General features: G+C 50.4%; 1 protein-coding gene across 1 annotated transcript; it reads left to right on the top strand.

Moving 5' to 3' along the window:
- The first annotated feature begins 14,542 nt into the window (after window positions 1–14,542).
- Window positions 14,543–17,633, top strand: FOXI2 (forkhead box I2). The gene is made up of 2 exons (XM_027063517.2): window positions 14,543–15,242; window positions 15,932–17,633. Exons 1-2 carry the CDS (start codon window positions 14,699–14,701, stop codon window positions 16,372–16,374), a joined length of 987 nt encoding a protein of 328 aa, XP_026919318.2. The 5' UTR covers window positions 14,543–14,698; the 3' UTR covers window positions 16,375–17,633.
- The last annotated feature ends 296 nt before the right edge of the window (window positions 17,634–17,929 follow it).

Below are 17,929 nucleotides of genomic sequence, written 5' to 3' on the forward strand. Positions count from 1 at the left end.
TGTTTTGCTTTAACTCGTTGAACATCACACATGTTACTTTAATAAGTAACAAAACCCAAAAACGACGGGATTAAACATTAACATCTTTAAGTTCATTATAGTACTTTAAAAGATAGATGTCAAAATATCTAGTGATCCAGGGGTGCCCGGATGGCTCCGTCAGTCAGGTTTGGCTCCGGTCATGATCTCGTGGTTTGTGGGTTCGAGCCCCACGTCGAGCTCTGTGCTGACAGCTCAGAGCGGCCAACTTAACCCCATTTTAATGTATAAATAAGGAGGTTAACATTTAGCAAGGTTAAGTAACTTAATTACTTACAAGCCATAGTGGAAGAAGATTCAAGACTAAGTAATCCCAAACTCTAACACTATGGTTTTTAACCACCATATTGCATTACCCCCCTGCGATCTGAAGTCTCCAACTGGGCCCACGACCCTTCTTTCCTTTGTGTCAGAATGGCAGCAGCAGTGATTAATGTTTGGAAGGCATTTACAGCTAGACTTTCAAGGCTTACATTCCTCTTTTGCTAAAGTTCTTGTTCACATCTTTCATTTATGTTGAAACATGTTTCCCCCTAGAACTCGGATTCTGGGTCTGTGTTAGAGTCTAGAGCTGTGTTAGGCTGTAAAAAGAAGCTCCAGTTTCGGAAATGTGAGCTCTCAGGGAAGAAAATGTCAGAGACTTGAAAACTCAGTGACATGAAGTCACACAACGGAGCCCCTTGCCAATGCAATTAGGGTTCAGAGCAAGATATTTTGTTCATGGACGTATCCGTTACAAACCCTGAGGACAAAACCTTATACCTACCACCCTACCCAAAGTGTACTAAGTCAATAAGATGAAAAAGTTGGACATGTTAAGGAGTGGTGGGGACCAGGGCAATTGGAGCTCTCACACAGGGCTGATAAGTCAATTGGTGTAATCTCTTTGGAAAGTTATCAATGTGTCATAAATCTACGCATATACATACACTACGAGTAGGCAATTCTACTCCTAGAAGTTCTTCTACCTTTGCCAAAAGATTCGTATAGGATATTCATAGCGACTCTATAGCTAATAGCCAAAATACCGGAAACAGTACAAATATCCACCTATAGGAGGGATGGACAAAATGGCCACATAACGGAATGTATTAAAGGAAAAAAAGGAACTAGAAGGACTCGTAACACTATAGCTGAATTTCATCAGAAGAAATGTTGAGTGACAGGGGTGCCTGGGTGGCTCAGTCGGCTGAGCAGCCGACTTCGGCTCAGGTCATGATCTTGCGGTTTACGAGTTCGAACCCGGCCTCAGGCTCTGCGCTGACAGCTCAGAGCCTGGTGCCTGCTTCAGATTCGGTATCTCTCTCTCTCTGCCCCTCCCCCACCCCACGCTCTGTCTCTCTCTCAAAAAATACATAAATAAGAAAACATTTAAAAAATTTTTTAAAAAAGAAACATTGAATGACAGATCTCGACATAAAACAGCACACAGTAATGATTGTATTCATATAAAGTTCAAAACCAGGCACAGTTCATCCATATTTTAAATTACAATAGGGGGTGCCTATGGCTAGGAGGACAGGAGGGCCATCTGGAATTCTCTAATGGGTTGTAACCTTTTGGGTGCTGATGGATGAATGATTCACTGTGAAAATTCACCAGGCTGTATACCTGACTTGTGGAACTCTTCTGTAGAAATATCAATAGCATTCATCAAAAAATACAATGAGGCAGAGAAGTCTTGGTACATTTGACACATTCTTAGGCTTGTTTACCATCAGTTTAACCTGAGCGCATTATAAAATTCCTGGCTTAGAGGAGAAAATAGTGCATATACATATCATTACAACAAGCTTAGGTATCCTTACCTGCTGCAAACTTTTGTCCCAGGTTGCTCTGTCTTTGAGCCTTTGCTCTTTGCAGGCCTTTTTTCCTAGCACACGCTTTCTTCCCTCCCGATGCTGCCAACATCACCGCAGCGAACCAACATGGTGCCCTTGCATCATCCTGTCCTCTCCTGTCCTACTGCACTTAGATGCTTGCCTCAGTCCTTTCTCACGGCGTCCTTCCTTCTAGACAGCTCCACGCCCGCACCACTTAACACAGATCCTGGCATACGGTTAGGTGTTGAGTAAATTCCTGTTGACGAAGCATTAACACACGTCCTTCTGGTAACTTGTGAGAACTCTAAAGTGTGGCCAAGGGGGAAGAAAACTCGCAGGAACTGGCATAGCCTTGCTCCGTGCACTTTCATACAGGTGACATCTTGTGAGAATCATGATCGTGGACAAGCCTCGAGGGAAAAGAAACGATCCAGAAGGGTATTGTGCAATCAGAGGTGGAGGAGACAGGTACCGTTGAAAGTGAGGAAGTCAGTTGGTCCTTCTGGGAGTGCTTTCTGGAGGAGTGCTTTTGAACCCGTGCTGAGTGCTCCCACAGCAACCTCTGACGGGTGGAATAAACCTTAAACCTCAGAGACTTTACTCACCCACCCCCGGTTTCTGTGTTCTTACCTGCATAAAGGCGATCACTCTCCCTACCTCGTGCATTACTGGAAAATCTCAAATGAGACCTCTGCCAGGGTGCTTTGTGTGTTCCAAAGGCCAAGCAGATACGATGAATTATAATCTTTTGCTGGCAGCATGGGCTCAGCATCGTACCATTAAAAGTAACACGGCAACGGCCAAATAATCCAACAGGTCACACCTAATTAACTGGCAGAGCGTGACTGCCTAATTAGGAAAACCGACATTACTCTAGGTATTACAAAAAGAGAGGATTTAGCACAGGGAATTCAGTGACGAAATGACCGGATAGAAGCGATGTTACAAGGACCCGGAAGGCTGCCACATCTCTGCGGGAGCCCGCAGTCCACGGCCTCTGCTCTCCTGGGCAGGACTCCGGACGCCAGCCTCCGCTGGCCGCCACCTCCCTGGGAAGAACTCGGCGTTCCTGCCACCTGCAGCAGGTGCTCCTGCCAAAGCTTGCAGCTTCCCATAGTTCCCCGCGGGTGCCCCTGACCTACAGCCCCACGTGGGCTGGAGGCACCGCCCGGAACAGAACGGCTCGTGCCTGCCCCTCCCTGATGCAACCTTGCATCGGCAGAAGCGAACGGGAGCCCTGCTTCTGAAGGCTCCTATCCTGGCAGAGCAAAAGCGCAGCTAGAAGTCTAGAAGGGCAGAAGCGTAAGGACTGCGACAGACCTTGTTTGAAACAGGCCCTGTTTTCAATACTCGTTATTTTGGGGGCATCTGGGCGGCTGTCGGTTGAGTGTCTGACTTCGGCTCAGGTCATGATCTCACGGTTTGTGAGTTCAAGCTCCATATGGGGTTCGCTGCTGTTAGCTTAGAGCCTGCTTTAGATCCTATGTCCCCATCTCTCTGCCCCTCTCCTCCCCCCCACCCTGTCTCCCTCTCTCTCAAAAATAAAACATTACTTGTTATTTTTAAGAAGTATCCAGCCCTGATCGTTGTAACCACATTGGCATCTAAGGAGAAGTGGATCAACAGGTTAGAATTAGCTTTAAAGGTCCTTCTTTCACAAATAAATGGTAAGGATATTTCTGGTTTTGGAGAGGCTTCATTGAGCATAACTTCATCTTAAAATGTGTGCATACTTAGCTCCCAACAAAGCGTTTTCTGTAGAGAAAATCCCACCATCAGCTTGTACAGCACATTGCAAATTTTTCTGCATCTTTTTTTTTTTTTTTTGAATCCCTCACGAAACCCTTGTGAGAAAGGGCATCTATTACGGATGCAGGCATCTGAGGCTGGGGGAGGTTGAGGGACAGGTTCCGGGGGCGGGGATGGTCGGTGGCCTGAGCGTTGAAGGTGATTCACCTGCTCCCCTGACCAGCGTCCTTCTCTCTGCAATGCCTGTGAAGCAGTCGGGTACGGCGAACAGAGAAAGCTAGACCGTGTGGGCAAAGAAGCCAGACAGCTAGACCCGATCTGTACCGACTAAGTAGGGTGTCTGGGACCCAGCGCCCCTGTGATGCCTCAAGGTGCCTGAGCCAACCGTGAGCGGATGCCCTGCTCTGCCATGCCCAAGAGACACACAACTAATTATCATCGTGTAATTGGATTGGTTCCGTTTTTTTAATGCAATTCTCTATAGATGTGTAGCCAAACTAAACAGATGTTGGGTGTTTGCCTCCATGTCTGCCGAGCTGCGTTCCGTGAGGACCCTTCTAAAGGTAGCTGAAGACACAGGGGATGGTTCTAAAATGCTGAGGAAAATTACTTCTTTTCCACCGGGCCCGGGGAGAATCTGATAGAAACTGAGCAAATGCTCCGCCGTCGGCTGGGAAGAAGGCAGTGCCTGGAATGGCATAGAGTTCGGGGTGGAAGTTCTTCGGGCACAGTGCACTTCACGTCAGTTCCAGGTCATCATAGACGGTGCTCGAGCCGAGGGGGGCACAGGGAACCTGCAGATGAAGTCCACGGAGGTCAGAGGGTGTAAGCCCTGGTTACCAATCCGCTCCAGAAAGCACTGATGAAATTGATGAAAACTGCAGAAATCCAAAGGTTTCAAAAAATACTATAAGCAAGCAAACTCCAAGGGGGTAACCCCTGAAAAATGCTCCAATTATGGAAAGCGCAGCAAGGGGATGAAAAGCCAGCATCATCCATCCGATACGTGGATGCGGCAAAAGCTAAGGACCAAATTACAGGCAGCCGTTGTGTGGAAATGGGAACACCCTTCCGCCAGCCACGTGTCCCAGAAAACCAATTACACAAACAAGTACATTAAATAAATGGAATTTAACATATTCGTATTATACTATATAATGTGTCTTTAATCCAATAGTTTAATCTAATTTAATATATTATTAGAATATATAAGAAGTAATACATATTTTATTATAGGTTACCTAACATATTAATATAACAATTGTGTTGTATGTTGTATATGCTGTTCCATATATGTGATTGCAACATTAATATATTAATATATAATTAATTTGATATTTATAACAGTTACTCTTTAATAAAGATGTATGAGCACTAAACAGGTGCTTCTCATGCTCACTTGCCCTTCACGACCCGGTGAAGCAGATACTATTATTCACAGGGAGAATGAGGCTCAGAGAGGTTTGCTAACTTAGGCAAAAGAACAGAGGAAGGAAATGGGTTCCAAGACAGGACCGCCTACCTCCAGGGTCCACACTCCTAAATGCTAATTTCCTTGCCACTTAAGCAACATCTGGGCTCTGCAGCCTTCGTGGAATGAGCATTCGTGGCTCCTGCTCTGAGTCGGGAAAGAACAGTAAGAGGCAGTCTGAGCCTCAGCAGGATCTGGAAAACCACTCAGGCCTTCCTCATTTCTGGAAGGGCAGCAAACTTCTCTGTGTGGCCCCTCAACAGACCAGACGATGACGCCAGAGAAACTGTGCCCTTCCCCTGGGTGTTTCAGATCATTTCCACCTGCATCTCAGGAGAGGAGCCAGGAGCCCAGCCCCTTCTGTCCGCCTGTGTGTGCTGCTGTGCAATGCAACACTGAACCAAAGTGGTCAGGAATTAGGGGACCTTGATCAAGCTTGAGAAATAAAATGACAAGAAATTGAAAATAAAATGATTTTGTGATGTTTCCTCAATGCAGGACGTAGCCAGAATTGCATCGGGGAGAAGCAAGGAGGGAGTGGAAAAGCCCTACTAGTCAAGAGCATCTTAAGCTCTATTCTAGTCTATTACATGCATATTACTATAAACATTTCATAGGAAAAAGAGGACTTCAATGCTCACACAAGTGGCAAGTTAGAGTTGTAAACAGCAGGTCTCATTTATACAGACCTGATCATTCACACCTGAAGCTTGGATAGGGACTCTGCCCAGCCAAGGTCACACAGCGGGAAGGGAACAAACCAGACAGAAACTCCAGTCCACTGACTCCCAGGCACTTCCTGCCCCCCACACGAAGCTGGATGCCCTTAGCTTCATAGTCAGTGTAACTTTACATTCATTCCAAATACATTATTCTTTAAAAAAAAAAATCAACAGAATATTCATGGTGTTTAATTCCAACAAGTCTTTCTCTCAAATAAAATTTCTGTACCTATTATAACGTCCTCTGTATTTACTAGAATGTTTTTTTAATTTCAATAGAATTATCATGAAAATTGGCATTATAATTTTTAATTCAAATTTTAAAAATGTAAAAGAAAACTTTATGATAAAACCAACTTAACCGCTTTGTAAGACATCTTTCTAGAGGAAAGGTTATATCCTTAAAATTTCCATTCAAAAATATCTTTATTGATGGCTATGGATTCTGAACATTTCTTTCCTCTTAACTATTTCACTACTTTCTAACAAGGAAATAATGGAAATTAAGCTACCTATTATGGGACATAAATGAGAGGTTTTTCTTAACAAACGGGTCTACTTGAGGAAATAGACTGTGACTTCCCACTAGATGGCATTACAGCCACATAATTAAGGACAGGACCGCTCCCAAGAGGACTGATCAACACACAAAGCCACCATGTGGTTACAAAGAGAGTGACTTCATTCTTACCTCAGCTGATTGCAGTTTGCTGTCTATTTATTGGCTACAATGAAGACAAGGCATACTCATTACAAAAGAAAAAAAGTGTTAGGAAAAAAATAAAACAGACTAGTGAAGAGAAAAGTATGCACCCTTACTTGCCACCCTAAGAACAATAATTGATACGTCTTGTGCCAGGAAATATGCAAAGTGCTTTACATGCTTGATTTCATTTTGCCCCAGTGGAGCAGGGAGGGCCTGGGACCCGGTTACTACCGCTCTGAAGACAAGGAAACTGAGCATCGAAGTCAACTCACTCAGGCTCACACAGTAACTGGGCAAGACCAGGATTCAAGCCTGAGTCAATGTGACACTTCGGGCTGGCCCGTCAAACGCAGCCTGATTGCCAAAGCCAACCACCGTTGACATCGTCCTGCTCCGCGTCTACAAGTATACGCCTGTCTACAGAGATACAAGGCAAAAGTGTTGCCATAAAACCTAGAACATCCTTATGTGATCCGGTGGTTGCCATAACTTTTAACATTCAAGTAACCCTATGCAAATTCTATGGCACCTACTTACTACATCTATGCATGAAAGGAAATAAATATCGCACAGTGAAGTTACCAAGTGTGTTTTCCAGCTTCGTGCCTCTCAGTATAGTCAAGGCTTTAAACACACGTGGGATGAAACGAGAGGAATCTATCTGCCAAAAAGGCAACAGACCACACAGAGGAAAGAGACATTTCCAGTGACTTTATAGCATACTCCCTTGACTGTACTTCACGAACGATATATATTTTAAGGATAAAAAAAAGAGCTCCAAAGAAACCTTAAATCTCATTCAGTAGTTGTTCTATTAGTAATTATGGTGGTATAGTTGCTCAAAACCATAGAAGTACACTGTGAAATAAAGCCAGAAGTAACTACGTTGATATTATCAGGAATCAGGTTTCCAAGAGAAATGAGACACAGGTATAGAGTAACAGCTTTAAAAAAAAAAAAACCCTGTAAGTTAAATTCAAAGAAGAAGTATATTAATTTGTGATTTTTTAAAAATATATTTCCTAGCTCTGTCCACTGAAATTTCTAGAAACAATGTTATCCCTTCCCCAAGAAGCCATTCTACCCCCTATATTTAGGATTCTTACACTATTGCCTCTAAAAGGGTACCAGTGGGTCCACGGGAGAAATAGATCATTCAAGATCTGGGTCAGGGAATGTACCAAATGATCCTGGGACATCTTGTGTCGGAAAGAAAGGAAACGTTCAAAGACTAGCAGGGCCATGTCAAAAGGACACAGCGGCCAGTTCAAAGGAACTCCCAATGTTCCAGTTTGGGGACAATATAAGCATCACAAAAATAATTAGAATTTATGAAAACATTAAGTACGTAAAAATTCCCGACTCCGTGGTGGTACTCCAAAGAAGAGAAACCCAACAAAACTTGTTGTTTCCAATTAGGAGGACTGCTTCACTGACACCTGACTCTTAAAACTGATCAATAAAGAGAAAGAATCACATTTTCGTTTTTGCCTTTTAAATAGGAACTATAGTTCGGGGAAACCACATAAGTCCAGTTGATGACAGAAAGCTCTATTTTACAGAAAAATGACAGGTAGCTAATGTCAGTGGAGTGACCAAAATAGAAAATTTGACCCAATGGCGTCACTGATTCAGGCAGTGACCACCAATGGAAAATAGGATCCGCAGCAATCTCTCACCTAGGGATCCTTTTACCGGGGGAACTGGATTCTTTCTTGTACTGGAGCATCACTCCACGGATTAGTTCTTAACTTCCTTTACAATGGGGAGCTCGAGCTGTCACTTCCTTAACCCAGTGATCAGAATCAGTCAGTGATAGGGGACCAACCTGGCGTTGTGTGCCTGTGGACGTGATGGGGTAAAACGACTTAAACAGAATCTATACCAACCTTGAAACTTAACTTCCAGCATAGATGAAATGTAGGGGATATGTTATTACTGGAGGAAACAATCAGACAAATCCAGATTGGAGCACCTCCCACACATCAACTGGACTGCTCTTTTCAAACAGTCAGCACCTTTAAATAAAAGCTTTGGGGAAGGGAGGCAGGAGGTAGAGACTGGGGAAGGGAGGCAGGAGGTAGAGAATAAAAGAAACTGAAGGCACGTCACTAATACATGAGAGCTCTCATGTGTACACATTCGGATTTGAAAAGGAAAAGGCTAATGAGTTATTTAGGGAACAATGGGGAAATTTCAATATGAAGTGTTTATTAGACAATATTATGGGATTACTGCCGATTTATTAGCTGTGATTATGATATGGTGTGTTGGAGACTGTCTTCTTTTTAAGACGGATGCTGACATGTTTAAGAGTAAAGAATCAAAAGGTTTATCATCTACATCTAAAGGCTTCAACAACAAAATACCCACATACACAGAGGTGAAGCAAAGACAGCAGTAATTTACAAACTTTAATTCAACATTCTTGTCTGGAATAAAAGTTCAAGTATATAACATGTTAGAGTTTTAAAATCCGTCAGATGTAACTTATTTATTATATTTCAGTATAGGCAGGTCTTTCTTTAATAATTGGAAACTAGGGTATATCTGGAGAAAGAATATCATGACTATAAAACCTTTCTTCAGTTACCTATCAAGAATATAGAGAACATAGTTGAGTGTATTTAACTTTTAGAGAGAGACAAATGCTAGCCTCAAGATTCATTCCCTAGAACAGTGGATGATTGATTAATTGAGAGCGAAAGAATACCGATAGTATAAAGCAACCGATCACTACTTAATGCTTACATGTTTTACACACATGATGTCGTGTAGTCTCCACAGGAACTCGTGATATGGGTACTATTGACTCCCCTCTGCAGATGAAGAAACTGAGGCTTGCGGTGGGGGGGTGGGGGGTGGGCGGTGGCTAACAGTCTACCTGTTCAGGTTCTTGGGACTACAGCCAACACTCCGATCCCGGTCTATCTGTAGCTGAAGTTCTCACCTTCTACATAATTTGCCTGAAAAAAAGTTTGGGCAATCTGCACAGCCCTAATGTTGCTTTAATCTTTTCAGCTAATAATTTCAGGTATGAACCACCACAGGGCGGTGATGACACAGGTTATGTATTAATTGGGAAACCTAATAAGTCAAAGCACATCACAGCTGGGGAAAAAAGGAACTCAGAAGTAGAATCACTGACCTAAGGTCTGTAGCTGGAGGCCAAGGTTGGGTTGACTCCCCGCCAGGGCTCCTGGCCACAGTGGCCCCTGGCCTGACCCCTTCTAGTGTGAGGAACTGGAAATCCATACATAATTCCAGAACTTGGGGCATTCTTTGGAAGACAAGGACGACAAAAGTCAAGGACAGCTTTTGTGGTTGCCGTAAATGATCCATTCAAAGACCCCAAAGTCCCTGGAGTTCTTTCCAATTTCAAATGTTTTAAAAAGTTAAGTAGACACCTCCAACCAAGTGGTGTCCTACAAACCAGCCTTGAACAAAAGTGGATGTGCCTTTCTCGGAGTCCCATGCAAGGGATGGTGAGAAGTAAGGGCACAGGTGCATGGCCTTGCCCTGGGGAGGCCCAGGCCCTGTGAGAAGGGGGGGTCCTCCTTCTCACTGCAAAGGGGAGTCACTGAATTAGAATGACAGGGTCTTGTTTGTCTTTGCTTTTGTCTCAAGTTTTCTCTTGCGTGTGACAAATTGCCATAACTTAGCAGCTTAAACAATAGGTCAGGTGTAGGCTGGTGTTCTGCTGAGGCTTAACTCAAGGTGTTGGCTACTGTGTCCAGAGCCTCCGACCTCTTCCCAGGTCATTCCTGTCACAGACAGAACTCAGTTCCTTGTGGTTATAGGACTAAAGTCCCTGCTTCCTGGATGGCTTCAGCCTGGGGCCCCTCTCAGCTGCTAGAGGCTGCTTCCAATGCTCATGTGTGAAAGGGGATCAATTCAGTTTGGGACACGTTGAGTTAGAGAAGAGGACATCCAAATGGCTGACCAAAATGGCAGAATCTTTAGTGAATTCAGGAGTTCTCAATTGGGGGTGATTTGGCCCCACAGGGGACAGTTGGCAATGTTATAAGACATATCTGGTTGTCCCAAAAGAGGGGAGACTGCCACCATCCAGGAGTGAGACATCAAGGGTGCCGCTAACCATTCTACGGTGCACAGGCCAGCAAAGAATTATCCAGGCCATTGTCAGTAGTGCTGAGTCTGAGAAACCATACATTACTGGCTGGTACTTAAACCCCCAGAGTAAGGAAACGAGTGGTCCTAAAACAGAGCTCTAAGAGGAGGGCAGGCTAACCCAGGGCCTGAGAAAAAGCTGGGAAATGGGAGAGGCAACCCAGAGAACAGAGTCGAAAGCAGGTAGAGAAAGGGGGGTCGGCTCTGGAAAACCTCAAGAGCTGCTGAGGGTCAAGCAAGGAGGAGTAAAAGTAATCACCTGATTCAGGGAGACAGAGGCCGCTGGAAACTGTGCCTGGGCTGAGTGAGCCGTGTGTCTCCAGCCTGGAGGACTGAGCAGCCAGCAGAGGCAAGGGAGAAGCCAAGAGAGGGAACAGCATCTGGAGAAGACAGAAGACGCTTGTCAGCACGGAGAGGACTAAGGTCTGTAATGCGCTGGTGGAGGAGGGGAGGGGAGTGACCACAGAGGGAGGGCTCGGGGAAAAGAGTGAGCACAAGAACTGGGGAGCACAGCACCTCTCACTCGGGGCCCTGCCAGGGGCACCTCCCTAAACGGTCCACTTCAGGTGGTCCTTGTGCCCCACCTGGCCCCCAGTCCTGCTAGGAGAGAGATCGCTGTGACAAAGAGGGACACCTTTCCCACTGTGGCCAGAAGGAAGGGAGACAGGTGTGTTTAGCTGCAGGGGGGCTCGGAAGTTTTGTGGAGGAATGTTGGGGAGACGGATCCTCGAAGTAGGCAGTGGGGTCACTTTTGAGAATAAAAGGGAAAAGAGGCCAGGGGGTTGAGGAAGGGGTCTAGGTCTGTCAGTCAGGAATCCCAGGCAGGGCCAAGGGCTCAGGGGGAGCTGGGTACTCGGAAAATGAAGACTTTTCCTTCTTATTTCAATTCCCATGAGGGTTTTGGTTGGTTCATTTTTTTTTTTCCTCTTGGAAAAATTCTCATCAGATTTCCATCCAAGTCTGGCTCAAGTGTTAAAACATTTCTTCCCCCAAATGACTGTATTCTATCTACTGATACTCATTTTATGAGGCCAATCTGTCGAAAGATGCGGAAACTATTATAGTCAATAGAGATGGAATGTAACATTGGGCTCAGAAAGCAAAGAACAGTGATTAAAATGGGGGCATTCCTGTACACATTGCAATGATTTTTCTAAAGCGAAATTGAGAGAAATTACATGAAGGTTCATCTGATCTCCTTAGAAGTCCTGAAACTCACAAGCGTTAAAGAATTACAATATTAACAGAAACAGAGGCTATTAAAATTAAAGGGGATTTGGAAAGAGCTATCATCTTTTTTTTTATTCCTTTTCATTGTAAGAGATGAGCCACGATGTTCTTTAAAATTCAGTATCTCCGATTTTATTATCACAGTAATGCAGTTAACTGCGATAAAATTAATGCGTCCTCCCAAATCACAAGCCTCCACCAAGATAAATGTCTTCTACATTCAGAGCCTTGGCCAATCCAATCCCTCCCTTTCCCCCTTCCCTCCCTCCCTCCCCCCTCTGAGTAGAAGCTTCCAGACTCTTCTACAGAAGCTAAACATCTAAAGGGAAGGACCGACCATAGGTCCCATGGATGCAGGCTGTACCCCCACACGGTTGCGGTTCTGATCCGGATGCTCTTTCTCCATTACCCCCATAGTTTGGGTCAAGACCGAGCTGTGTGGCCTCTGTGATGCCCCAGCCTCATGACACACGGTTTCTGGAAAGCTGTCTCCTAACCAGTAGGTAGCCATTGCAAAATGTCAGGTGTGGGAACCTGCTTAGACTCTCAGCCAACTAAGTGTTGTTAAGGAGGGCAGGAAGGGTGTGTGCGCGCTGAGACCCAGTTTGCTCCATGGTGAACACATCTGAGTCGCACTTTAGAAGATATTCGCTGATGGAAAGACTTCTTTTTTCTTTAAGCTGCAGCTTGCCGCATCTATGGAGAGCAGTCCAGGTTTAAAATTGGGAGGACGTACTGAAAAACGCTAAGCTTAGAGGCAGATGGTTCTGGCTGCTGTTTTTTGTTTTTGTTTTTGTTTTTAGTTTATTTATTTTTCACACAGTGAGAGAGAAAGAGAGAGAGAGACAGAGCCTGAGGGGAGGGGCAGAGAGAGGGAGACACAGAATTCAAAGCAGGCTCCAGGCTCTGAGCTGTCAGCACAGAGCCCGATTCAGGGCTCGAACCCACGGACCTGAGCCGAAGTCAGACGCTCGACGGACCTAGCCACCCAGGCGCCCCTCTGGCTGCTGTTTTTGATGGAAGCAAGAAAAGCAGGTGGTGTTTTCCATCCTGAGTACTCCCATCCCCCCTCAGCTGTCCCTGCAGCTATGAGGGGGCCGTGGACCCCCACAACCTGTACTCCTTTAACAACAATTAGAAATCTTTGGGGAAGGCGGAGAAGGGCAGGCGAGTACATACTGGCTAAGGAGCCCACCTCAGTGAACCAGCTCCAGCTTCTTCCCTGTCACTGGTTGAGAGACCAGAGTCCCCGGCTTCTACCTTCTAGAAGCCTTAACAACCCCTTGAACCGCCTTTAGGTCACCCATCACTTAAAGGGCAGTTACTTTTAAGTGGAGAGGCCTCTGTGGCAATAGAGGGACTCTCTCTTCTGCCCTTTGTTAAAACCTTACGAGAATTGGTTGTTTTACATAAAATCTGCAATTACAACCTGAGGCCTAAGGCCACACCGACCGTAAATGGCTGACTCAAACTGGGACCCTTAATTCCAAAGTCCAGATCTTTTCCTCCATCCATCCTCAGCCCCAATCCCCGGCCCTCCCCCCTCCTCCTCCTCCCCACCACCAAGAAAAAGGAAAGGAGACAGGCGGTGGGATTGAAACTTTGGTCTGTTAAATGAATTTCAGTGTATCTGCTTTGATGATCCACAGACCCCGATGGAACTCATCTCAGTGATGGGCTCTAACATGGCAGGTGCCGAATTTCCTGGCGACGGGGCCCACGCACTCTGCCCGAACCTTGATCACCGGACGGGAACGTTCGCTTCTCCAAGCGCCGGCAGGGAGTGGAACTCGAGTCCCGGAGGCCTCCCCTCTTTCCCAAACACCCCGCCCTATGGGGCCTGGCGCCCCGGGGAGCCCGGAGAGCTGGTGGGGAACTGGGAGGCCGGGAGCCAGGCAGCACGGGGAGCCGGGAGGAGCCGGAGTTGGGGCAGACTCAGCCGGGGAGACTGGCGAGTTTAGGGGTGCGGAGGGAACTGCAGCACGGGTTTGTGATGTTGGGCGCACACAGACGTCCCCGTCTTTTCCGAGTCCCAAGAAAGCCAGTGGAGGGTTTTGCTAACCACTCACCCTGTCTGTGCCTGAGGCCACTTGCGGGAACAAGCGGCGGGGGCGGCGGGGGTGGGGGGACTTCCTAGGCAGCTGGGGCGTCCGGATCTTCCAGTGTTTCAACTCTTACCCCGGACTGGTTCCCCTCCGCGCGTTTGTCGGCGCGGGGACTCCGTAGGACTCCAGTGCCACTGTCCTGGCCCAGCCAACCCTGGCCTTGGGCCCTCGCGTCTTTCACCGCGGTGACTTTCCTCGTGGTCCCAGCCCCTAGACATCCATGGGCTCCATCAAGACTCCTGACCCAGCACAGCGGCCCTCTGCTCCCTGTGGCCCCAACGACACAGGGGCCTGGATGAGGAGATTCTGCAGGGACAGGGTGCCCCGTGGTCGATCAAGGAGGCCGCGCGTTCGACTGGGGGCCTGCGAGAGACGTGGGGTCTGGCAAGGGGCCAGGGCAACCGGGACTGAGGGGACCTAGAGGCCAGATGAGGCGGGGATAGGTGAGATCCCTGGGGACTCTGGTCCGGGGCTCAGGTGCTACTAAGCCGGGGGCACGAAGTCGCTTCAGGACCAGGGAGGGGCTGAAAGCTGACCCCGGGGCGGGGACCGCCCAGGGGTGCCACTCTTCCGACGCTGTCTGTCGGGGGAAGGGAGGGGGCTCGCCACGCACACTCACCCGGGACTGGGCCCCCGCTCCTCGACGGCATTTAAAGGGCGGAGGGCGGGGCCCCGCGGGCCGCACCGGGGAGCGGCGGGCAGCCAAGCTGGATGGGGCGCCCATGAGCTTCGGCGCCGAGCTTCCCGGCCAGGCCCGGGAACGGCCGGACATGGCCTCGTACCGCGACGGCTCGGGTGCGTGTCCCGTCCCGCACAGCCAGGCCGGGGCCACCGCGCACCCCGTGGCCTACGCGCGCGCCGATCTGGGCGCGGGAGCCGGGGCCCAGTGCCCGTGGCTGAACGCGCCGGCTCTCAGCCCCGCGCCCTACACCGCCGGCCCCCGGCCCGCGCCCCCCTACGCGGCCCCCGGCCCGCTCCTCGGCGCCCCGGGCGGCCTGGCGGGCGCAGACCTCGCGTGGCTGAGCCTGTCAGGCCAGCAGGAGCTGCTGAGGCTGGTGCGGCCGCCCTACTCGTACTCGGCGCTCATCGCCATGGCCATCCAGAGCGCGCCGCTGCGGAAGCTGACGCTCAGCCAGATCTACCAGTACGTGGCCGGCAACTTCCCCTTCTACAAGCGCAGCAAGGCAGGCTGGCAGAACTCCATCCGCCACAACCTGTCGCTCAACGACTGCTTCAAGAAGGTGCCCCGCGAGGAGGACGACCCAGGTAAAAAAAAAAAAAAAAAAAGGCGCGCCCCATCGTCCCGTCCAGGACTCCGCGGATGCCGGCCGCTGGCACTTAGGCCCGGTGGCTGGGGCAACCCAGTCCCTCCCGCACCGCACAGCTAGGGGAACCGAGGCGGGAGGAAGGGGAGGAGGGCAGCCTCCTAGACGACCCCGGAACCCGCAGACCCTGACTTCGGGTCTACTGCTCTGTGCGTCTTGAAAGCTCTGTGCGTTCCCGCGAAGGAAGAACCCGGAAAGCCGGTCAGCTGGGCCAGCCTTGGAGTTAGTCCTCTGGGCTCCAGTGTCCTTTGCTGTGAGATGGGGAAGAGCGTGCGTACCCCAAGAACTGGAAAGACAAATGGCATGCCAATCCGGGAAGCGCTGGACACATCGGGGCCGGACTCCACTGGAGGAGCGACAGCCCCCGTCCAGGTGGCTCTGCTCCCCATGTCTTCTCCCTGGCCTTGAACTTAGAGGGGCTCCGTATTTCTTGGTTGTCGCCCTTCCCAGGCCTTTCTGGGATGTCCAGGTTCTTCCCAGTCGGACTGTGGAGGCCGTCGTGGGGGGGGGCGGGGATGATGGAGGGACTTGGGGGGGGGTCTTTTTGAAGTTGACCTCCATTCCTCAAGCGCACACCATGGTCCCCCAAACCCCGTATTTTTCCGAGCTGAGTCCTCTCTTCTTGCGCAGGTAAAGGCAATTACTGGACCCTGGACCCAAACTGCGAGAAGATGTTCGACAATGGCAACTTCCGACGGAAGAGGAAGAGGAGAGGAGAGGTGAGCGCCGCCGCAGCCTCGGGAGGCGGGAGCCCCGGAGGAGCCACGGCGCGGGAGCTGGAGCCCCTGGGCGCCGCCTCCCCGGACCTGCAGGCCCCGCCGTCCCCGCCCGCGCCCGAGGTGGCCACCTGCCTGTCCGGTTTCGCCTCGGCCATGGGCGCCCTGGCTGGCGGCCTCGGTACCTTCCCCGCGGGCCTGGCGGGGGACTTCTCAGTCGGGAGACCGACGACGGTCGCCGCCCACGGGCCCCGGGCCCCAGGCCCCGCACCCGGCTTCGGTGCCGGACGTCAGACCGCGGCCCCCGCCTTCCGCGTGGACCCCTTCGTCTACCGTCGGGAGGGGACCGAAGTGTGAGGGGGGCCGGGACGTCCCCAGTGCTGTGCGGACGTGCGGAGCTCAAGCCCGGTTCCCGCCTGCTTGGCGCCGCAGAGTCAGCGCCCCAGAGCGAGCGCAGAGCCCCCGGAGCCGCCGAGAACAGATCCAGGCGAGCGCGCGTCATCCCCCCCGCCCCCCGCCCCTGTGGCCCCGCTGTTCCCGCTGTCCTGCCTCACCCTCACCCCGCGACCGCGACCGTTCAGATGGGGCAAATGGGCCGCTCCCTGCTCCCCCTGTTCTTCCAGCTGCTCTGGACCTCGAACCTGTGCTCTCTGGCATCCGCCTTAAAGGGGCGACAGGCTGGCGCTCGGCTCCAGCTTTTAGGAGGGGAGCCTGGCCCGCTCCAAAGAGCCTTCTAGGTGCTTTCGGGAGGGTGGCCCGCGTTCTACCCCGCGGCCCATTTCCTCCTCCTCCGGCCCAGCCTGGTCCACCTGGCGGCGCAGGGCCTTCCCTCCTTTCAGGGAAGTGGGCAGGGGGGTCGCAGGGCCCCGTGGGGCCAGGTAGCTTCTCTTCACCGTCACCAGCACTGTGGCAGCCAGGGAAGGGAATCCCGACTGGGACGCAGGTAGGAGGGACTTTCTAGTGGCTGCAGCTGTGGGTGACGGCAAGGGAGAGAGCTGCAGGCGGCCAGGGGACTCCAGCGCCTTTCCCTGATGGTGCCTGGCCGTCACCGACCCTGTCCTGGGACCGGGAGCCTCAGGGGACCACAGGAGCAGTGCCTAGCACCCCAGAGTCACAGGATGGGCTCCAGTTTACTCCCCACCCCACTCCCACCGGCTCACTCTTGCTCCTTATCCCCCAGTTTGGGCCCAAGCTGCCCCCCGCATGCAGAGGGAAGGGACAGCCTCCCACGTATAAGTGAGCCCACTCTCCCACTTGCTATTTACCCAGAGGGTTCTCTTGGGAGCCTACAGCCATTGGGAGGAGAACTTTTGGCCTCGTACCAAACTTGGCCGGGGGCGCCAATCATTCCAGCACCTCCAGGCACTGTGGGTGCTTGGCAGGTGCACCCCCTTTCCCTGAGCCCAGGTGGTTGGAGGAGAACAGGGAGAGAGGAGTTACCTTGGGAGGAAGGTAGCAGATTAGTGAGCCAGACACCCCCCCCCCTCCGGGCTGGCAGACTGAATTCAGAATCCAGCTGGCCCCTGGATGCTGCTGGGCCACTGCCGGAGCTGGGAGGGAGGGCTGCACTTGTGTTGGTTCCTTGGAGCTGACTGGCAGTGGGGTCCTGATGAACAATGGTGTGTGTGTGTGTGTGTGTGTGTGTGTGTGTGTGTGTGTGTGAGGGGGCGGGGAATGGAGAGGAAGAGGGAGGGAGACAGGCCAGAGATTGGGGACATGGATATGACAAACCAAGAGTTGGGGTGAATTTGGACCTTGGGTCACGTCTCCCTGAGCCTTCCTGGTGGCAGACACAGACGTGCTAAGGTCTCAGTATCGCAGGACATCTTGCCGCGGGCTGTAAGAAGGTAAGCAGCACCGACACCAGATCTCTTTTGGAGAAACACTCCCCAAATGTAATAGACTTAAAGAA

Source organism: Acinonyx jubatus, chromosome D2, assembly GCF_027475565.1.
Source record: "Acinonyx jubatus isolate Ajub_Pintada_27869175 chromosome D2, VMU_Ajub_asm_v1.0, whole genome shotgun sequence".
NCBI lineage: Eukaryota > Metazoa > Chordata > Mammalia > Carnivora > Felidae > Acinonyx > Acinonyx jubatus.

Bases quoted from the DNA above. Each gene is read 5' to 3' on its own strand.
- FOXI2 (XM_027063517.2), top strand. From the start codon at position 14,699: ATGAGCTTCGGCGCCGAGCTTCCCGGCCAGGCCCGGGAACGGCCGGAC. The intron at 15,243-15,931 runs GTAAAAAAAAAA...CTTCTTGCGCAG, and splicing joins CCGCGAGGAGGACGACCCAG to GTAAAGGCAATTACTGGACC.